The sequence below is a fragment of the Pseudopodoces humilis genome, chromosome 5 (genome assembly GCF_049639895.1).
Source record: "Pseudopodoces humilis isolate 2021_Gansu_Grassland_sample_001 chromosome 5, ASM4963989v1, whole genome shotgun sequence".
NCBI lineage: Eukaryota > Metazoa > Chordata > Aves > Passeriformes > Paridae > Pseudopodoces > Pseudopodoces humilis.
In genome coordinates, this window is record NC_142204.1 from 417,542 (window position 1) to 440,139 (window position 22,598).

The 22,598-nt window shown below is 50.8% G+C and overlaps 1 protein-coding gene across 1 annotated transcript in view; it reads left to right on the plus strand.

The window, feature by feature from the left end:
* Positions 1–22,598, plus strand: part of B4GALNT3 (beta-1,4-N-acetyl-galactosaminyltransferase 3) — a 66,092-nt gene that overhangs the window by 33,001 nt on the left and 10,493 nt on the right. The window contains exons 3-13 of the mRNA XM_088055047.1: positions 9,607–9,710; positions 10,373–10,450; positions 16,235–16,330; positions 16,859–16,949; positions 17,810–17,910; positions 18,275–18,342; positions 18,867–18,945; positions 19,326–19,392; positions 21,139–21,282; positions 21,679–21,788; positions 22,239–22,339. Coding sequence (XP_087911173.1) covers positions 9,607–9,710; positions 10,373–10,450; positions 16,235–16,330; positions 16,859–16,949; positions 17,810–17,910; positions 18,275–18,342; positions 18,867–18,945; positions 19,326–19,392; positions 21,139–21,282; positions 21,679–21,788; positions 22,239–22,339 — 1,039 coding nt within the window. The remainder of the gene's footprint in view (positions 1–9,606; positions 9,711–10,372; positions 10,451–16,234; positions 16,331–16,858; positions 16,950–17,809; positions 17,911–18,274; positions 18,343–18,866; positions 18,946–19,325; positions 19,393–21,138; positions 21,283–21,678; positions 21,789–22,238; positions 22,340–22,598) is intronic.

A 22,598-nucleotide genomic window follows, 5' to 3' on the forward strand; every position in this document is an offset into this window, starting at 1 on the left:
CCAGCGTGTTCTTGCTCCCTTAGTACTCTGAGGCTTGATATTTGAAGTCACAGGTATATAGGATTTTCCATTATTTATCAGAAAGTTAGCCTGTCTTTGCATGTTTGTCTGCCCTGAGCAGCAGGTGGTATTTGAGGATGATTCAGAGGAAATCAGTGTTACAAATCCCAGCTTTGCTCAATAGAGATGCTGGTGTCAGGTTGTGTGCACAGTTCCTCTGCAAAGACAGATGAAGGCTGGCATTTAGGCTTAGAGGCCAGAGTGTAGATTGGGTGGTGTCAGCATCTGGTGGTGTGTTTGGTGATGGGAAATTTCAGGCATTCTTGAAGAGTATCCTGATATTCCAGTTGCCTTTTGCTGCTATTTTAATTGATGTTTGATCATGTTTACAACAGCCTTCCAGTTCCTAAAGGCAGCCCAAAAGAAAGCTGGAAAGGAACTTTTGATGAGGGCATGTAATGATAGGACAAAAGGGAATGGCTTTAAGCTGAAAGAGGACAAGTTTAGATCAGATATTAGGAAGAAGTTCTTTCCTGTGAGGGTGGTGAGGCAGTGGCACAGGCTGCCCAGAGAAGTTGTGGATTTCCCATCCCTGGAGTGTTCAAGGCCAGGTTGGATGGGGCCTTGAGCAGCCTGGTCGAGTGGGAGATGTCCCTGCCCACAGCAGAGGGGTTGGAACTTTAAGGTCCCTTTCAGCAGAAATCATTCAATGACACCTAAGTCTGAACAGAAAGTTGTAGTTTCAGATTTTGGATCAAAATTGTGGAAGTAAACTTGTACACAGGGATTGCATCCAGGTTCCTGAAATACTTGTTAGTAGTTCTAGAGCCTCATCCATACCCCAGTAACGTTATTAGAAGAGCTTCATCTGACTCCAAATTCAATCATCAGATGGTTTGCAGTGTGATGTGCCTAGAGAGCAGTGCCAAAGCAGTTCCTCAACCACTGCAATCAGCTCCTCTCTGAAACACTGGAAGGCTTGTTCTGTTCCTGTGTTTGATATTTATCAGCATGCCTGCTTCTGGTTCCTCCTCAGCAGAGCTGTCGGGGAGCTTTTGTGTTGTCCCACAGTTAGAGGAGCCTCTCTCTGTGTTCAGGGCTTTGTTTGATGTCAGAGCAGGGTGTCCCATGCAAAGCCACGGGCAGAGCAGTCATTCTGCTGCCCTCGAGAACACAGGCAATTTAAAGTAATTTAAGCAAATCATGAGACATTTCTGGAGTGGCTGCAAGAGAGTTGGTTTAGCTCACTTCCTTGCCTTGAGGTCAGCTCAACCCTACCTGCAGCACTTCTGGCAGATGTTTGTCCAGCCCCTTCTGGATTTTCCTCTGCCCATAATCACATCCAGAGTCTGCCTCCGGGCACCACTGAAGGCATAGGGTCGTGATTTTGTTGCAAAGCTCACAGAGCCCATGGAAATAGCACATTTCAGCAGGGGAGAGTTACTGCTTTTGAGGTGAATTCAGGGCGAGAAAATGGTTACAACAGCTTCGAGCAAAATGGCAAATAGGAATGGCAAGTAGAGAGGTGAATAAAGTGTGGGGGTTTTCTCGTGGAAACAGTGAATGGCATTTTCTACTGCACAAAGTTCCACAGAAACTTGACTGAAAATCAAGCTGCAAGAAGGTATTTTGGGAATGCTGCATCTGCATGGAAGTGGCAAAGTATTGAGTCTTCAGGAATCTCCTCACCCAAGATAAAAAATGATGCATTAGCTGTGTTTGGTGAAGCAGTAACAAATGCTGCCTTGAAGGTCTGTTGATGTTCAGTTTCACATCCTAGACAGCTCCTGTATTAAAAAACCAAGAAAATAGTCTTGGGAAGCTATTTGGGCAGTCTGTTGCTGCAGTGTTTGGATCAGTTGAGAAAAATGCACTTACCAAAGCTTTCTGAAAGCTTTGTGGATGACCTTGTTGAGCTCTCTTGGACACAGTCCTGTTGCAGAAAGAAAAACAAATGGCAAAGGCTGCTGAGCATAAAATTGCCATTTTCTTTCTTGATTTTTGTAGGTACCTCCCCGTGCTCAGGGAAGGGAAGCTGCCTACATATGTGACTTCCTATTAATTGCATTTATTCAGCTACTGTGGACGTGAAAGCAGCAGATCTCTTGGTTGTAGAAGGCATTTAGAAACACGCATCTCTGCAAAATCAGTCCTCACTGCTGTTCCTGATGATGCAGATATGAATTAGAGCAGGCAGGGAGCCTGCCAGCTCCGTGTCCAAGTGCAGTGCCTGGGATGTGTGGCACTGATAAATGGAGGCAAATTTCAGCTTTAAATAACTTGTTACCTCAGTGGAGCAGGCCTTGGTTGCCTCTCCTGTCTCTGAGGCGTCAGCAGTGCCTCCAAATGACGGGGACAGTGCCAGGAATACCACTTGCAGTGATCAAAACCAGGTGGAACATCTGCTTTTCATGCCAGTCACTTGGGGTTTAGGTAGGAATTTTTAAAGTTGTTACCATTATTTGTGTTAAAAACAAAATAAGGCAGACAGCAGAGTGTGAGTCAGCTGTTGAGGATGTGGTCACTGGGAGTGAATTGGTAGAAACCCATGCAAATGTTCCAGGATTAAAGGTATTTTTGAAACAAAAATAATGCCTAATGTTACAGTCCACCATCAGAGTAGCAAATTACTTTTACCTTAGAAGCAGGAGTAAGAAATCAAAAGCTGGCCTGGTAACAAAACACCTGACTGTGTTCCTTTCACAACTCCAAGTACTGAAGCTGGAGCAAGGCAAATCTCACAGCAGTAAATGTGTTGATGCAAATGCCATATTTTGAAGACAATCACTGGCAAAAGGCTGGCTTGGTAAGTGTGATTGCATGATGAGAGCTACTCAAATCCCTTTGTTCTTGGTGTGAACAAATCAGGCCTCTTTGACTGTAGCTGTTTTGAGAACTCTGTAGCTGTGCATGAAGACTGTAAAACCAGAGAAAACGCTGCTTTTGATGGCAATATTGTACAAAGAGGCAGCCACAGAGGCAGCCTGGGTGTCTCAGGGACAAGCACACCACAATTGCAGCACAGTTGCCATGTTCTGTAAATTAAAGAGTGGGACTTGCCAGCAGTAAAGGAATTTAGCTGCACAGCTATCACGGGCATAATTTTGAAAATATATTTGGTGGTTTAAAAGCTTCTATATCTGTTTGATGTGGTTTAGGATGGCCCATGGAATACCTCAAGAGTGTAACAGACAAGCCAGCATTTCTCCCTGCTTTGCTGCAGTGGTTAGCAGTGCCAAAATCGTGGGCTTTTATCCTAGGCTGCTGAAATCAGCAGTAGGTGCTCTTCTGCTCAGGCTTCCTTCGAGCCAGTGTTTCCTCCTTCCCCTGGAAAATGGAGAGGGAGAGGGAGAGGGAGAGGAGAGGAGAGGAGGAGTGTGGTTGAGGAGATGAGGGTGGCAGGAGAGGACACAGGGCTCTTGTGGGCAGAGGTGCCCTGGGGCAGGGGTTGTGACTGCACAGCCAGGCTGTGGCACCTCAGCTGGCTGCATGCTCTGTGCTCACATGAACTCCTGAACCTCCTGCACCTTCAGTGTGGCAAGTGCAGACAGGCAAGAGTTTACAATAGTTTTGCTCTAGTACATTCTAGGTTGAAACAGAGGCATTTCTGGAGCTGACAAAGGAGCTCAGCCCTGTAATTTTGAAGAATAGTGCAGCTGCATGATGGCCTTTCTCACTGAAATGCAGCTCTGCATCTCCATATATGCATAGCCTCACTCAGCTTTCAGACAGCAGGCAGTATTTGCTCATTTGGAGGAATATTTGGAATCATTGTGTGGCATGGGTGGTTTAATGATTTAACTAGAGCAATGGAAAATTTTAGTGACAGAAGCACGATTTGAATTATATTTTCTGTGAAACCAGTTAGTGCCCCAGCCATTGTTTATCAATTCCTCTCCTGCTGCATGAAATACATTTCCTATACCTAGAGGGGAACAGCAGCAAGGTATTATTTGTGGGTGAGTCTGGCAGTGAGACTGCATCAGTGCCCTGGGTAGTTAATGTCTGCTGATTTTCCTCTCCTTCCCAAGCACGGTGCTCTGCCTTTTCCTCTGTCATACTTCAAGTACTTTTAATGTTCTGTGGCTTATTGTCAGTTTGCAAAGCCATTCACATAGCAGTGAATCAGAGTTGTACCTGGAGGAAGAATGGAGTCATTTATTTCTGCACACAAGGTTCCTAACTTGAGCTTTGTCCCTGGAGGAGGTCAGCAACCTCATTTGTGGGCTCTGCTCTAGGCAGAAATGGGAAGGTTTGCAGGGCTCCCTCTGTAACACTGGGTTTCGTGCTCCTTGAATCCTTTCAACTGCAGGAGTGATGTTCCAGTCTTGACCTGAGAAGTTAACTCTTTTCTGTCTCTCCTTTTAAATGACCTAAATAAGTAACCAAAGAGACTCCCTTGACCTGGCCCTACCCTTGAACGGGGTTTTTTTGGTAGTTTCTCTGACCTAATCTTTGAGGCATGACTTGACCTAACCCACCCTTATGTCCAGAAACTGTTGGCTCTCTCTTTTCACTGTATCCTTCACCCACATCTCTGTCTGTGGAAGGTCAGGTTACACCTCACACCTCATCCTTGTGATTTCTGTACTCGGTTTTGGGGGGTTGTGTTGGTGTCTGTGGTAGGCCAGGAGATGTTCCTTCCTCTGCAGAGTGGCACCATCAGCAGGGTTTGCTCTGGTCAGGGTGTGTGAAATGCACATCAAGCTCTCTAAACACCTTCTCATGCTCAGTGTCAAGCAACCTTCACCAGCATCTTTTGGACTGGTGCATTTGCAAGGCTCCTAGTGGTAATGTCTGGGGGTATTGGGTTTTGCACCTGCAAACCTGTTCAGCCAGGAGGAGCACTGGCAAAGACCTCAAATGGTGCTGAAGTCCCAGGGAATAACATTAAAGTTATTGAAAATATTCAACCAGGATAAGAGGAGAAATAAGACCATCCAAGGAAGGGTTAAAACATCAAGCCATGGTGAGGCGTCTGTGGATGCTGAGGGTAATGAAGAGCAGCACCCTGCTTCATTCCTGCCAGTTCCTTTCTTGCCCTTTCTTCCTTGCAACAAATAGAAGAGGAGAAGGCTGTCAGATGAGAAGGAAAATGTTATTGCGCAAAACAGCCTGTGGACCTGAGGCTGCTGAGTGAAATCATTCAGCAGGGTTACAGAAGGGCTGGCTGGCATGTGGGTGTTAATAACATTTGCAGCTATGTAAGCAGCAGTAACAACAGCAGAGTAATCAAATCTCGTCTTTCAGAGGGGAAGTTGATCACCTGAGTGGGCCTGGGATTTCCCTTTGCACGATTGCCAGGTATCTTCACAGGCTGATTGAAATGTCAGCGCTGGCTGGGGCATGGCAGTGGCTGGGTGGATCTAATCTCTGAACACACAGAGCAGCTCTGGTCACACTCCTGCCCGAGGCCTGATAGCTCCCTGCCTCCTGCTGGCTCTTATCTCTGGCTGTGGCTTTCTGCTTTCTTATTTTTATTTCTTTTCCTCCTGAACTGGGCTTCAAGTGCGTTGCTGTGGCAGAGCCAGAACTGCTGGGTGAGATCTCTCCATCTCCACTTGCAGCTTCCTTTGCTGACTTTTAACCCCAGAGCAGTAAAATGCATGGCTGAGAAGAGGCAGACACGGCCCTCTTGCCTGACCAGACCCTGGACAAGAATCATCTCCATCTTATTTTCTCTTGTACAGCTTTTCTGTCCCTCAGTGGTTGATTCACTGGGGCTATGGGCAACTGGCATAGTTCTGGCAGCTTGCTCTGCTGTAGGATGCAGCGTCTGTTTCAGCCTCCTCTTCAGCTTCTTTGCCTTTGCTTTGTGCTCACCTGCCTCGTATCTCCATAGGAAGCTCCATCCCGAGGGCTTCCCATCACAAATCCAGAGGAGCAGCTGAGGGTCAGCCCTGCTGGGCATTTGGATCCTCAGCAGGCATCTGCCAGCCAGCCTGATGGGAACAGGGACAAAAAGGAGCACTTTTCTCTGAAGAAGAACCAGCTTCATGTTTTTGGCTGATCCCTGTGAGACTGGAACCTTGGAGCATTGGGGTGCGAAAGCAGAGAGAAAGACGCACCTCTGCTTGTAGAGAGGAGATGGGACTGGAGCCAGGGAGGGGGAGGATGTGGCAGCAAGCCTGGCTGCTGCTTCTGGCGAGCTGTGCCTGCATCAGTGCTGCCTTCCTCAGAGGTGTTTGAGGTGAACAACAGCCTTGGAAAATGAGTGGTGTGCTTTGGGAAGGGAAGGCCAGGAGAGAGAAAGGCCAGGAGCTGGCTGGTGCATCGGTCTGACAGGCTAATGGCACCAATGCCTGGCTCAGTGTCTTCCCCTGCCTTTGAGACAGGCTCTTCCCAGCCTTTGATTTCTGCCTTCATGGCTTTTCTGCCTTTTCACATCCCAGCCAGAACCAGTTTTGTAGAGGGACTGGAGCAAAACCATCAAAGCTAATAGTGCTGGCATTCCTTCTTAGCAGCACTGAAGTATTTGCTGAGGTATTTTAGCTCTTGACTCCTGCATTTTCCGGGCGTAGGCTTGTTGGCTTCAAGCAGCCATCAGGAGAGTGCTGGAGCCAGTGAGCAGCTCACAGAGAGCTGGAGGACAGGCTGAACCTGTGCTAGGTCAGCTCACCAGGTGCTCCTGACACAGGGCAGTGGACGTGGCCTCAGGGCTCCCCTCTCCAGCTGACACAGAGCGCTGGAGACCTGCAAGGGCACCTCTGAAAGCTGTGCCAGTGTGCTGGGGACAAAGCCTCGGTGAGCAGTTGCCTCGGGAGCTGTTCTGACTGCAGAAAGCTGCAGGAGATGTCTTTGCTCTGGTTTCCTCCCTTCAGTGAGGAAAGCAGGGGCAAAACCAGGTCCTTCTCCAAGGGTGTCCTGTGGAGACCCACAGGCAAAAGCCAATCTTTTCAGAAGGAACTGGAGTGCCAAGAACTTTCTCTAAGGGGGGTGTTGATCCTGTTATATTCTGAAAATAATTTCCTACCATGCTGGAGAACTGGCTTGCCAAAGCACAAATTACCCAGCAATGAAATCACTGCCTCCAGATTAATTCGTAGCTCCTTTGTCTGTTCTGTGCTTGGCTGATGTGTTAGGTAAATATTTGTACAACACAGAGAATTGCCTTCCTTTCTTCTCTTTTCCAAGGGTCAAAGAAATGTCAGCCATTGGCACTTGTGTGCAGCCAGGCTTCTGTGTTTGCTGGGAGGCAGGCTCCGTGCCAGCCCTTCCCAGAAGAGGCAGGTTGCTGATGCTTTGCCCTGAGCTTTTTCCACAGGGCAGTGAAGTGCTGAGTTTAACGATGGAACCAAATAACCTCTCCCGTCTGCACAAGAGAAAAAAACAAACCTGCTTCTCTTGGTGTCTTCCAGGGGTGAACTGACTTCTGTTGCCTTTTTTTTTTTCCCCTGATTTACTTGGTTCCTCTCTAGCCAGCTGAGCATCAGTGATCCTTGTGGCTCCCTTGCAGCTCAGGATATTCTGTGGGTCTGTTCTCTGAAAAGAAGCCTGCTGATCTCTCCCATGGTTATAAGGAGCTCTCAGAGCAGCAAGTGCTGAATTTCACATGAGCTACAAAGTCTGTTTCAGGCCCATTCCGAGTGGGAATTCCTGTGTCCACTTGCAGGACACTCACAAATAGTGGTTTCTGCCTCGTTGCTCTGAACAAGGAGGAAGCTCACCAGTTACACATAGAATTATATAAAGACAAATTAATTTCTCCTTTTTTTCCGTGACAGTCAGTCCCTTAAGTACAAGTTGTGCTTAGCTGCATTAATCAGTAGGTTGCTCACCCAGTGGCTGAAAAGTCTTCTGCAGAAGATAAATACTGACCTTGGTATTTTTAATCATAAATTTAAATGCATAGCTTCAAATCAGAATCTGGGGCTGAGAAGATCTCAATCAGACATTTGTGACTGTTCAGCCTCTAACAGGGCCTGATGAAACCCACACATCCAAGCCAACATCCACATCAGGAAAGCAGGATACCCCAGCTGGCTCTGAGCCTTGTATCTCACTTGAATCTCTGACTACTTTCATGTTTTTCACCATTTTTTCACTTTCTTTTTGTTAATTGCCCCCTTTGATCAGCTGTGGTGATAGGAGGCAGCTTTCTGCTCACCTCTGCCAGACCCAGATTCAGGAGCAAGTAGAGACAGTTTTTCAACCCTATTTGTACTCAAAACAACGGGCCCAGAGCTCAGCACAGCCAGGGAGGGGAATCTGGCAGAGGGCTGTTTGTGAATTGCAGTTCTTGGGGTGGTTTGGGGCTTGCCTTGGCCTCTGTGTAGCCCAGAGATGCTGGGGGATGATCTAAGCCGTGGGGCTTGTAAAAGCCCCCTCCAAAGCAAGCGGGCTGAGCGCGCTCCTGAGGCACAGCGAGTCTCCCGGGCTGCTGATGGGTGGGCAGGCTGTAGGCAGGTGGGCTGGGTGAAGGTGGGTGTGCTGGCTGTGGAGCAGCAGATGTTTCACCAGCAGCGGGCTGTTCTTCTCTTTCAGAACGCCTTCCTGCCACTTCTGGCTGTAGGAATAGCATAGGAGGCTCAGAGCATTCATCTAAACACGGACTTGAGGCTGCCGGGATGGTTCCCTGTACATACCAAAGCAGCCAACTTCTTTGGGCTTCCTGGAGCTTTGGGGATGATTTCCAGTTTTAAAGAGAATGGGGAGAGAGCCTGGCTGCTCTCCCAGCTGTGTGGGCATTGAGCTGGTGTGCCACCAGCCTGGGAGAGGCTGCTGGAGGTTTTGGGGCTTGTCCCTCGGGCTGGAGCTGCTGTGGGCACAGCACTGAGCTGTGACAGGCTGGTCACCTGCTGAACAAGTGCCAAAATGTTCATCAGACCTGAGAAGCACACGGGGTGAGGCACTGGAGCGCTGCTGGGAGGTTTGAGCTCACCAGCACTGTCTCACTAGTGGTGGGACAGCAGGCACAGGCAGCTGTGCTGCATCTGCTCCTCTTTGTCCCTCCTAAAGCCAGGAGGTCACTGAAGTTCTGGAAGGAAATCAGAATTGATCCTGACTTCTGGGTTGAGCAGAATGAGAGGGGAAAGGAGTTTCAATTGAAGGTGACTTCACTTGAATAGCAGTGTCCTTGACTGCATCACTGCCAATACTTTAGGTGTTGCAGATGAGTGTCCATAATTTCCTTCAAGAAAAGAAAATTGAAGCTTTTACTGTGAAAATTGGTGCATATAAGAATAATATGCTTTTGATGGTTAAATTAATTAGTAGTCTAGTTACTGTCTTCTTTTTCTTTGGCACTGCTAATTGATAAAAATTGATATTCTTTAGTTTGACTACTGGGATTATGTGAGTAATCTAAAAAAAAAAGTTCCCGGTCCTGTGGTGATTAATGAAATCTCTGATATATATTTTAGAACTATGATGAATCTTTAAGTATTAAATTAATAAGAAGGAGGGAAGAGCTTTTAAGGAAGATAAAGACAATTTTTCTCTCTGTGCCAGTCTGCCAACTCCAAGCAACATAAACAACTCCTGGTCTCTGCTGGAGCACTCCTGTTAGAGGTCTCTCAGCCTTGCAAAGACTAGTTTATACTGGAGACTGCTACCCTTTCTTTTTTTAACCCTGTTCCCTGACACCTCTCTGTTTCCCCTGTACAGGATACGAAAGCTGGAGGGAGCTTGCTAAGGTTCTGTCAGACGCCCGTGTCCCAGCTGGGGACACAGTCCTTCAGCAGGACCATCCATGGGAGCTGGGACACCAGGTGAGGACACCCAGGCTGCCTTCTGAGCACACAGGACAGCCTTTCCTTTCAGATGCTGGCCCCAAGAGACAGCTCTCTGTTCTCACAGGAAAGAGAGCTTGCCACAGGGCAAACTGAGCTGGCTCACAGCAGCGTGCACCTCCCGTGCCTCCGGTGTAGGCAAAGTTATCTCAGATGTACCGAGCCACGGTGGTGGGACAAAGCTGGCTGGGCTTGTGGCTCAGGAAGGCAGGAGAGAAGCAGGAGTGAAAGGTCAGGAGAGTTTATTGCTCTCCAGTGAAGCACATCTCAGTTCTGTTGATGGAAGGCAGTGCTGGAAGAACTATCGCTTGGACGCTTTGGAAACACAGATGGGGGAAAAAACCCCCAGAGAATGACCTAAGTTTTAACTCTGTGCTAGCAAGCAGTTATACAATACTGGTATCCTCTTCCCTCAGTAGCTCACCATGGAAATGTGCAGTCAAAGAAACCAGGACATATTTTCACCTTGTTATGTTCATGATATCTGGCTTGTCCTTTGGAAAGGGAGCTTGAAAAGTTGTTTTATTTTCTCATATGTTCTTGTCACGAGGTTTGAACCTTCTTGCAGAGCTGGTGTAAAACCATCTTGTACATGTCAGTGCTGTGTCATTTATCTGGACTTTTCTCTACTTGTGTTTCAGATCCAGGAGCTGCAGATAGGTGAGAGGAATAAATCAAATTACGCAGCTGTGGACAGTCCTGTCCCATGGATGCCAGAGGTGAGTGCCTTTCTCCACCGTGTTGTGTCAGGAGGGTTATGGCTAGAGACCTGTACAGCAAAAGTGAAAGGTGGGGGTGTATGCCTGGAAATTGATTCACTTTACTGGATTCCACTCCCTATCACCTTCTCCCTGCTTAAGGACACTTACAGACCTGAGTAATCACCTGGAATTGTCCAGATTCCAGATAATTTGGTGTCTGCACTAGTCCTCAAGGCTCCAAACACCCACCCACAATTCCAGGCAGCCCACTACCTTCCTGAAAAGTGAAGTTTGTTCAGGGCTGGGGTGTGTAGGGCTAAGCATTCAACAAACAAATGCATGACTGTGGCCCACAGAAGTATCACACTGTTCTTGCTCTGGCGTTTGCCATCCAACCCCTGCGTGTCATACGTGGAGATTTCTCCACTGCAATGGCACTTCCATGAACAGAGACCCTCTCTGGTGACCCTTGCAGGCTGGGGTAAACACTCCCGTTGTTTCCTTCATGCCTGGATTATTCTTCCCTCCCCTGTTCCCTTATCTCATCATTCCTCTTCAGATAAGGGAGCAATGCAGCCTGCTTCTAATGAGAGGGACACCAGCCAGGGGGCATTTAGTTAATGGAGCCTGCTCACTAAATTCCTCAAGGTGATTAGAGACCTGCAAAAATTAAGGAGCCTCTGTGACTCCCGTGGGGAGGGATCAGTGGGCACAGCTCTGTACAGAGCTGCTCGCTGTCCTCCTATAACCACTGACTGAAATTTCTCCCAGCCTGGGGATTAAGTTTTTTTGTGGCTCTGCCCAAATTAATTACCCAGGGTCTATAATCCCCTTGTGCCCTTTCTACAGCATCTCTAATAACTTAATTGCAGCCTGATTCCTGGGGCGAGGGACACCAGGTCGCCTCACACAAGTCAGGGAGCTGGGCTTTGTTGGAATGGAGAGGCCTATTCCTGACGAACATCAATAATTAACAGGGTTGCAGGGTGAGCTGGCAGCCAGCATTGCTGAAAAAGGACAGGTTTCAATTTTCCTCTCTCAGTTTCAGGATATGAGATAGGCAGATTAAGTCTTCAGCCTTGGATAATGTGGTAGCCAAGTGTGCTCATTGGAAATCCCAAACTGAAGTTTTGCTCTGGCATCTGGGGGAAAGGTGGGTCCACCCTTGCCCCTGGTTCCTCAAGATGCCCGTGCATGTGATAGTCCCTATCCTTACTGTCAGTGCCAGGCACCAGAGCAAAGTTTGCCAGCTCCCAGCATCACCCACTGCCTGCACAGGCTGGAGAAATGTGGGGTGTTTAGTTTCATTCATTCAGAACCGTGCCTGGCTGTGCTCAGGGCAGACCTGTGCGTGGGGTATGAGTGTCACCATTCGACACTGCTGGAGCTGTGGGGACGGCTTTCAGAGAAGTGACTGGTTAGCCAGACTGTTCTCATTTACCTCTGCAAAAGCATCTCTCTGAGAGGAGAGAGGTCTGGGCAGTGCTGGGGGGCATTTAGAGCATCCTTTCCTCCTTCAGGGCTGCACAGCTCAGGAGCTCCTTCTCCCTGCAGGGAGGTGTGGGGGATGCCCAGGAGCACAGCCCTGCACAGCTGCACGGCTGCTGCACAAATCCAAAGGGTTGTGCTGCAGTGCTGTCCTGCTACCAAACCTGCCCCAAGAGGAAGCATCCTTTCCTGAGAGGGCTGCCAGACAAAGCTCTTGCTGCTCTGCCCGTGTCCCCTCCTTGTGTGCTGGTGCCCATCAGACAGGGCTGTGTTGCTGCCTTGCCTCGCTGGATCCCCACAAGTGCCCAGCAGGGCAGAGCGTGCAGCCAGGCCCAGCTGCTGGCTGCTGGATGTCACCCAGTCAGGGGAGCTGGGCCAGGCAGGAGGAGGAGCCCCTCTGAGGAGACAGAAGAGTCTCACAGACTCAGGAGTTTCTAGTTGGCAGCACAATGTCGCCTTTCTTCCCTGGCTCAGGCCCTCTCTGTGCCCTGTTTATCGTTCCCTGGGCTGTGTGCAGCTACGCAGCTGATTTGCCGCTGTGATGCCAAAGCCGCCCAGGATTAAATTAGGAAAACCTTCTCTTCTCCATCCTGCTCCAGATCCAGGGCAGGAGGTCGTGTCTGTGCTGCTGCAATCCTCTCAGCTTTGCTGATCTTCCTTGCTCAGCAGGAGCCCTGGGTGCGTGGTGCCACCCCAGCCAGGTGTGACATGGCAGGGTTTGGGCTGGGAAGAGCTCTGGGCTGTCTGGGAAGCTGATCCTGGTTCTCCAGCAGGGGAGGATGATCCACCACGTCTCACTGGAAGGAGGGGAAGCACTGGGGTGTTCCTGCAGGGCTGCGGGCAGGCACGGCTCCAGCGGCACTGGGGCTCAGCCACGCTGCCACAGCCTGCAGGGGCACAGGCCTGGCCCAGCTGTGCCCTCCCTGCCCTGCAGGGATCAGCTCTCCCTGCGGGGACAGCGCTGGCACTGCGCCCATCACCGCACAGCCCTGTGCTCCAGGGACTCAGCCTGGCCTCCCTGGGGGCAGCAGCTCCAGGGCACACTGCCCTCCCTGCCCCAGGGCACACTCACACTGAGCTGTGCCCCAGGGCACACTCACACTGAGCTGTGCCCCAGGGCACACTCACACTCACACTGAGCTGTGCTGTGCCCCAGGGCACACTCACACTGTGCTGTGCCCCAGGGCACACTCACACTGAGCTGTGCTGTGCCCCAGGGCACACTCACACTGTGCTGTGCCCTTGGTGTGTGACCTGTGCCTGCTCTGGGCCTGAGCTGGCATTGTGCCCTGTTGCTATTTCAGCAGGGTGAGAATCCGCTGGGGAGAGGTGTTGGGACAGTGAGAGAAACCTCAGGGGCAGGTGAAGCCCTCTAAATGGGAAGGTCAGATAAAACCAGCTCCCATTGAAAGCTCACTCTCATGGCTTCTATTCCTGCTTCTGGCCAAATCAATCTATCCAGAATTTTCAAAGCAGATGTTTTTAAGGGGAGAAGGGGAACTTGTTGCTTGCTAGGTCCTAAATTTCCAACCCTTTGTAAAACAGGGCCAGGTAGTTCCAAGCTGGGAAGTCAAACATAGTAACCCTGTTTTAGAATCATGTTCTATAAACCGTGTTTTAGAAGATCCATTGACATTTCAGCGCACATGAATTGGGAATGGTGGTGATGTTGCTCTATAACTGCAATCTGCAAAAGCCCCAAGCAGGAGATTCTTACGGCATGTTGCACGAGAGGACGCTCATGAAGCAAACAGAAGAATTTCTCAGCTGCCTGTAATGGGCAGCTATGAGTGGAGTTGGAGGGACTGAGGTGATAGAGTTTCAAAACAGCTGCTACACTGATGACTTGTGGGGGCCTAAAATTAAAGCCTAGCTCAGCTTTCAGTCCCAAAGCAGTGCTTTGGGCAGCCAGCACTTATCTGTCAATAATGTTCTTTTTTTCACTTTAAGAGGAAACTAAGTTAAGCTGCTGTAACTCAGGAGAAAATCTGTTGATTTAGAAAAGATTTTAAAATCACATACAAGCAGTACTTATCATTTACCAGTTAATTATTTCTAGTGGCTGTGAGTGCAGGAAAGCAAAGTGATCTCGTTAATTCCTGCCAGAATCTCCTCTCAGGAGGCTTTGTAAAGACTTCGGAGGCAGGAGTGTTGGGCTAGAAGTCTCGGGAATTATCTCTTTAAGTATTGATGGTGCATCTTGTACTGTGGTGTCTGCCTCACTTTTTATTAGGCTGCCCCCTCCCTAATCCTGCCAAACTGCAGTGGAGTGCTGTATTGCAATGGGACTGGTCCAGGTTTTACTCTGCAGACATTTCAGCAAGTCCAGCATGTCTTTTGGGGCTTGCCTCATAAAGATCTGGTTTTGCATTTGGGCTGCCCCATGTCAAAGCCAGCCCAGCTTCACTGGAGTCCCGAGCTTTGAGATGATCCCTGGCTTTGGCAGGAGTGGGCTGCAGTGCCAGCCTGTCCACAGTGTGGGAGTGTTGTGCTGCATTTCATAGAGCTCTGAGCCTGCTCTCTGCCGTGTGCAAGCAATCCTCCAGAAAGAAAATCACTTGTGACTTCCACAGGACTCAGCTGCTGGCAGTGACTCTCTGTGGGAGCCCAGCCTGTCCTCTCACTTCATGTTGCACAGGAAACAGCAGTTGTCATTATTTGATTTGGCTGAGAAAAGCAGCGTAAGACCCTTGGGTGTGAACCTGGATTTGGCCAAGGGGAGTGGGGCTGCACAGCAATTCAGTGTTTCCAGTTCAGTGTTTGTCCCGTTTGCAGTGGTTTGTTTGTGTCACAAGTTCCTGCAGAGCCCCGGCTTTCCCTGGGCTGCATCCGTCCCCCTGAGCCCTCTGTCTGGCCGTGCTCTGATTTGCTCTGAGGATTACACCCGCTTTGTCTCGCTGCTTTTGCTCTTGTCTGGTGGGCAGAATGCAGGCTGAGGGATGGCAGCAGAGGAGGGAAGAGGAGGAGATGTTAGTGGGGGGCATGGTGGGCTTGCAGACATCCGTGGAGCCCTGGCAGTGAGAACACCATTGAGACAGGGAGACTGCTCCAGAGCAGTGCTGGTTGTGGGTGTGCTTTGCCTGGCACACAGAAATTGTTTCCACGTGCAAACTAAAGTCCACAGCTCGCAAGGAGCATTGCTGGTGCAGAGCCACATCTGCTTCTTGGCCTTCCTTCATGCCACACTTCATTTCAAAACACACCCCCAACCCACCATCCTGGGAAAAATAACTCGGTGAAGAAGTTTCTCTGGCAGAAGTGCACGGAGAGGTTGGACCCTCGTCCACTGTGCTGCTTCAGGCCTGCTAGAGTGTCCCTGCTGAAAACTGAGAATTTGCTGCCATCTGTAGACTTGTGGCTGCTGTTCAGGCTGTTCCCCAGCCCTGCTCCCACAGCCCTTATATAGGCAAGACAGCCACAGCAGAACCTCCCTGCTCCCAAGGCAACCTATTCCTTTCCTGTGTTTTGCCATCTAAGGTAGCTTGTACCATCTCAGATGATTTATTCTTCACTGTTGGATGCCAGTCCTGCAAGGAGGGTTTCAGCATCTGGCTCCACTGCTTGCAGGCAGAAAGCTTGGGCTTTGCTGGGGGGCAGACAGCGACTCCCTTCTGAATGGCTCTGACAAAAAGAAAGTCTGTCCTCTGGGGAGTGTGTTGCTGAAGTCCCACAGTGGCCAGCGAGCCTTTCCCAGCCCAGCTGTGCTCCAGGTGTCAGCTGGACCCTGGCAGCCCCACTTCCCTCAGTGCTGCTGGGTCTCTGCAGGCACACGAGCTGCCCCACTGCCCCCGCCTGTGCTGCTGCTCCCCGTCCTGCCCGGCCTCCATCGGCCTGTCCCCACCGTCCCCCCTCAGCCTCACCTCTGACATGTTTGAGAGGGGAATCTGCCACCTCCCCTCCCTAGGGTGTCCCCTCTTCCTCAGGTCAGGAGAACAGCCCTGGCATGGTGAGGGAGCCCAAAGCACCTTCTTGCAGCACATTACGCCATGAGGAGCTGTTGTGACCCCGCAGCGTGTCCCACACCACGGCCTCAGAGCGTGGCCCTCTGCTCAAACACCTCCTTGATGGAGCGAACCCCAGCCATGGAGCTGAGGTGTCCCTGGCATTGGCACAGTTCCCTGGTGCCATTGAGTCGTGTGTGCCAGCCCCACACCCTCAGCAGATGAGCAGCGGTGCTCTGGACCCGTATCTCCTGCAGAGCAGCCCCTCACAGCAGAGGAATCTCCCCTCACTCTCCCAGCCGAGGCCAAGGCAGCAGGGGAGGGACACAGGGATGGATGTGACACTTCATGGTGCCCCACTTCTGCCCTCCAGTTCCAGGGCCAGGCCAACCTGCACGTGTTTGAGGACTGGTGTGGCAGCTCCATCGAGCAGCTCAGGAGAAACCTCCACTTCCCCCTCTTTCCTCACGTGAGTAGGACATGATACCCTCTATCCTGCACTTCCCAGCTCAACCTCCCAGGTGGATCACCCCTGCTCCCTTCAGGGCCTGTCCCTACCTCCCTCTGTCCTGCTCTTTGTTAAAATCCACCACCTCCCTCTCAGCTTCCTTCTCTCTCTCTGCTGAGGGAGCAGGAAGCTTTCCCAAGGGTTCAGGGGGCAGCTGTCCTGCTGCACAGGGAGGGTCATTTTGCACGTGCTGGCCTGCCAGGGCTCACACACGGGCTGCAGGAGCCTGGATTTGGTGCTCTCCTTCCAAGTGGCTGGGGAATGCCATGTCCTGTCCCTCAATGGCATCCCCCATGCAGCTTTTCCCTTCTCAGCAGCACCTGCTCCACCTCCTTTCTTACTTGGTTTGCTCTTTCCTTCTGCCTCCACTGCATCCCATCCTCCTCTCAGAGAAAACCCTCTGCCCACCTGTCCCAGGGTTTTTGATTCTCCCCTTGTCTCTGTCACATCCAAAATTACTTTTATGAATTTTTTCTTCTTCTACTTCAGACAAGAACTACGCTGAAGAAGTTGGCTGTGTCCCCAAAATGGACCAACTATGGTCTCCGGATATTTGGCTACCTGCATCCTTTCACCGATGGTGAGGGCTCTGGGTGCCTTCACTCGTGTCTCTCGTCACCTTCCCCTCCCTCCCTCCCCTGCTGGTGCTGGGCCTCTGGTGGCCTCACCCTGGCAAGCCCAGCACCGGCTCCTTCACGTGGGTGCGTGAGTGACCCGGCCGCGGCCTCGGCACGGCTGGAAGCACATCTGCCTCCTCCCTTGCAGGGTGGAAGGGAAAAGGCCAGGAGAAAGCAGATGGGAAGTGCTGGATAAATAACAGTGCTGTTGGAATGTTCAGCCCCACGGCGTGCGTGTGGGCACGAGCCCTGGCTGAGCTGGGCCAGGGCTGTCCGTGAGCTCCGCGCGGTGCCTGCTGCTCCCCGGTGTGCGGCTCCAGCTGTGTCCCCAGCTGTGTCCCCAGCTGTGTCCCCAGCTGCACAGCCCTGGCCCGAGCTGGCACGGCCTCTGGCACGGCCCTGGCCTGCAGCTGCCATCCTGTGACCCCAGACAAAGAGTGAGCCTCAAGCACCTCTGTCTCCCTCTGTGGCTCCACGGGCACGCTCCTCCGTGCAAACACTGCGTCTCACACGAGAGTTTGCTGTGGAAGCGAAAGGGGTGTCAGGGGAGGCTTTGCATAGACTTCCTCGCTTTCCAGGTTAGATGTCAGGGGAGGGCAGTGCAGGAGGGACAGTGAACCAGTGACATCTGTAAAGTTTGTTTTCACTCACAGCAGAGTTATGAGAATTCACAGAGGTTCAGAGTAGGGAAGGTGACGGTACCAAAAGGGAAGGATGATCTCACCAGGAAAAAGGGCAGAGACAGCATTTTAGAGGAGCAGGGTCTGTTCTGTGCACAAGCCCTTACCCCAAAGCCCTACTTACTCCCTCCATCTCTCCACAGGGGAGTTTCAGTTTGCCATTGCTGCGGATGACAATGCTGAGTTCTGGCTGAGTCCAGATGAAAAACCCTCTGGTCTCCAGCTGCTGGCCAGTGTAGGCAAGGTACAGTGCAAGGTTGTGCCATTGAGGCTTTGATGTTTCTGTGGGAACAGGGACCCTTCTGACTTACTGCTTGCTTGGACTAGCCAGGTTTCTTCCCCTGCCCAGCTCCAGACAGCATCAGCACAGACACCAGATGGGGTGTGACATGCGATACCTTAAGCCAGTTGCCTCTTGGTAGTGCAATTGGGAGACCTTTGCTCAAATTAAGGGACTTAAATCTGTCCAGAGGTGAAGGATTTCACAGATGAGTTACCAGGAGGAATTGGAGGGAAGAGGGAGTTCAGTTTCCCCTTTTTATCATTGTCAGTGCAGTAACAAGGGAAGAAACTCATCTTAAGTAGAGCTATCTTCTGTCTCTTCACAGACAGGGAAGGAGTGGACTGCACCAGGAGAGTTTGGGAAATTTCACAGCCAGAAGTCAAACATGGTGAGGTGAGTGAGCAAAGTCCCTCAGTCCCAGCCACCTTTGCACATGACCAGGAAATCACAAGGACAAGGGAAAAGCAGTCAGGCTTGTCCTGAAGAGTTTAGCAACACAGAGAAAGGGATTACTCTGGGGTATTGCCAGAGCTTTGCTGATTTACTGCAGGAATGCAACACTGAATTTTTCTTCCCTGGAGCAATCAGCCACCAGCACATCCAGGCTCCCTTACATGAGCTGTATCCCAAGCTTCCTGCCTTGGAACTGGCCAGGTTTCCCAGAGGCCAAAACCCAGCAGGTAATGCTGAGGGGGAGTTCCTCAGAATTAACTGAGAAGGGTGTCTGGAGTGCTCCAGGTGCACAAGTGAAGCTGCCTATCTCACTGTCAGGATCTGGATCTTCTTGGCAGCACTAACCCTGCCTACCCTGAGAATTAGGTTGTTTCATGGGTGTGGTTGCTCTCCACTCATTGTCTGCTGACAAGCTACGAAATGTTCCTTGATGCTCCTGGTGACAGACACCTTGTTCTTCCCAGGTTGTCAGCGGCAGGCAGGTATTACTTTGAGGTGCTGCACAAGCAGGATGACAGAGGGACAGACCATGTGGAAGTTGCAGTGAGTCTGTGGAAATGCTGGTGCCGAATACAGAGCTCGGGAATGATGTTTGGAACCATTTCCCTCCTTTCCCTGGCCTCAGCTCCTCATTGCATGAGATGTAGCTAATCTCTTCCAGAGCCCTTACCCCCTTCTGTGTGGGATAGTCCTGGCCATGTATCAGGACCCCTTCCTCTGCTTGCTTGGGATAGATCTGCCTTCTCTGGGGTCTGCTGCAGCTTTTTGGCCTTTCCTGGTTTGGAGGTGTCCTGGGAGATCTCAGCTCATTCCCAGTCTTTGGCTGCTGGGTAAATTTGGTCCTAGCAGGGGTAGTGTGTTCCTTTTGTTCAGGCTCAGTTAATTCCACAGGAGCTTCAATTTAATGTGTTTCTCTGTTCCAGTGGAGACTGAATGACCCAGAAGCAAAGTTCAAAGTCATCGATTCCCAATATCTTTCCCTTTTTGCTAGTAAGTATCTTCATCACAAGTTTTCCCAAGCACCTCCCCATTCTTCCTAAATGTATCAGCATCCAGTGTTTCACCATGAATCATTGTCTAGCCAGGCAAATAGCAGGCATACACATCATTGGGAGGAAAAGGTGGAGACAGTTCAGGAGAAAGACTTCTGGACAAGGGCGTGACTCACTGTTGAACACGGGAGATTCGGAAGTGAGATTGGACCCTTATTTCAGGGAGGTCTAGAGGTAGTGAGGAAGGGCAGAAAGGAGAGCCTGCAAGGGTGAGAAGTGTTGTAGATGGAGAGTAAGACAGGATGGAGTTTGCTTGCTGAGATCCAGGGGGAACGTGAGTCCCAAAGCATGGGAGCTGTGAGGGTGCTGCCAGCTGGACACAAGAAGGGAGAAGGGGCAGCTGTGGCACTTGAGGAGATTTCACTCAGGGTCCTGAACACAGCAGGATACACTGGCAGTGCTGGGGGATGCTGCTTTCTTCTGTACCAGCCTCAAGTCTCTTTGAGCTGGTGCTGGATTGCTGCAAACACATCAGTCCAGTCCCTCCTGTTTTGTAAACCCTCCTTAGCACATCAAGTGAAGGTGTTATCAGTTAAGAAGCTCCTTAGTCCTGTTTACCCTTACCCAGCTTTGCCAGCATCACTTTCCTCTGCCAGCATTCCCCCTTTCCATATCTGCTGCTGTTGCCTTCCAACATTTCTGGGCTTTTTTCCATACCAGCCCTTTAGTGCATGGAAGACTTCCCTGATGTAATCAAGACATCTGTTTGCTGTGTCTTGGATCTCAACCTGCTGCTGTATTTTCTGAAACCTCCCATTGGGCCAGGATAGGCTTTCCATTCCATTCCCACTTCCTAGGGTAGGATTTCCATCTTCATCCTTTTTCCTTCTGCTCTTTTCATCTCACTAATTACCTGTAGAAGACTGGCATTCCAGGAGATCCCTTCACGATTAGGTGCAGTGCTGCAGTCTCGTTTTTGTCTGTTGCCTTCTGCCCATGGTTTTTCCCTTGTTCACAGTAGCCTTTGGCTGCATCACATGACATCCTTTCTTTCTGGGGTCCCACGTAGTTCAGTACCCAAGAGTTGCACACCGCTGCCCTTGGCAGGATATTGCTTTTCCCTCATGGATATTTATTCAATTGCCCTCATTTTAGAGTAAGATCCATGGAGACACAAAGTCCTATGACAGCAGCAACCGAGGAAAAATGTAACCAACATCCAGTCTTGAGTTTGAGCTTCCTGTTGCTCTTGGCTTACTGTGGGGCTTCATTCCCTTTCTGGAGTAACATCCTCCTCAGCCACTGAAGGTCCTTCCCCAAGGTCCTGATCCTTTTCCAGCACAAGCAAGAGCTTTGCTCCTCAGCTTTCTCCTCCTCCCATTCATCTCTCTTTATCTCCTTTGAGAAGAAACGTAATACTAATAAATAGAGAGGTGTCCCATAGCTCCTGCCAGCACGGGCCCTGTTCAGCACACTGCTGCTGGTGTATCCAAGGCAGGAGGTCATTTTCCTCCACTGCCCATCCCTGTGGGTGTTTGCTTTCGGTGAAAGCCCTGTTCCCACCCCACAGCTTCTGTATCTCCAGCTTCCTGGGTCAGAGCCTTTCCTTTGCCTGTGCCAGGGATGGCATTAGTGCCACGGATGCTGTGCCACCTGCAAAGGGCTGACACTGGAGAGAGGTGCTTTTTGGGGTGAGGAACAAGTTAGCCCCTGCCTCCCCCTGTGCTGTGTCTCTGGTTTCTAGACGAGACGCTTCTGAAGATGGATGAGGTTGGGCACATCCCGCAGACGCTGGCCAGTGGCAGGAGCCAGGCTGCTGGCAGTGCTGGCAGCAGGGCACACCCAGCTGACATGTTGAAGCCTGACCCCCGGGACACTCTTTATGAAGGTAAGACTTGCGAAGCAGCTGAGGAGGTAAGGGCAGCCTGTGCAGGAGCACGGCTGGGAAGGGTTGTCCTCCTGCACCGCAGTTACCCAGGCCACGCTGTTTTATCCCTGGTGCAAAAGAGAGGGGCAGCTACAGTATCAGTCACTGCAGGGACAAAGCACAGACCAGAGCCAGCTCCTCGTTCTCAGTGTCCGGCTCACACGACATCCCTGAGCGTAGTTTTGTGGAAGCGTCTTAGGGGAATGGAAAGAGTTGAGCTGTGCAAGAAGGTTTGTTCAATCTGTTTCCTAATAGTTCAGATGGATAAAGGGAACCCGGGGTCAGAAGCAGCTGTGCTGGTGCGTGGGTTGCAGCAGGGCTCCTCCTGCAGCCCTGGCTGTGTGTTCCTCCCCGCAGTGCCTGTGCTCAGCCGGGCTCGCGTGCGCCGGGCGCTGCCGGACTGCCCGTACAAGCCCAGCTACCTGGTGAACGGATTCCCGCTGCAGCGCTACCAGGGACTGCAGTTCGTGAGTTCCACCTCTTACCCGCTGCTGCCCAGGGATGCACAGGGAGGAGGAGATCCCGTTAGTCATGGGGCCTGAGCGTGCCCTGCAGGGGTCTTACCGTGGCTGAGGATTTCCTTCTCTGTGTGTGGGTTACTAGAGCCATGGACGTCTCTTCTGGAGGGCTGGGCCACCTGTCCCCCAGTTAGTTCTCACTCTGTTGTAGGACTTGAGCTCACAGTTAGAGGGGTGGGCAGACGCTGAGGGAGAGGGTGGAAGGCACACCCATACATGAATCCTTGCATGCTTCCTTCTGTCTTCCATTCTCACTGCCTGCTAGTGGAGAGGCAAAGAGTGAGCAACTCCTGCTCCCCCTAAGGAGGGCTGGGTACCCTGCAGCCATGTCTGGGTCACCTTGGGACTGATACCTGGCATTTATGGGGGTTTCACTTTGTCTTTCTCTCTTCTTCGCAGGTTCATTTATCTTTCGTTTACCCAAATGATTACAGCCGCCTGAGCCACATGGAGAAGGACAACAAATGCTTCTACCAGGAAAACCCTTATTATTTGGAAAGGTAGCATGCTGTAAATTTGGGTTTAGTAGCGGGGTGGGGAGGAGCTTGAAGGCTGGAATTGGTGTGGAATTTCATGTTCACTTCTGCAGGACTTTCTTAATTCTTAAAGATCCCCTAAGTCTTGCAAAACATTAAAGCATTTATAGTTTCTTTTGATAACTTAAGTGAAAATATGTTTAGTCTCATGGGGAAACTACCAGTGCTTTTCTTGCACTGTTAACCCAGTAGCTGAGTCAGAGCATGTTTGTTCTCTTACATC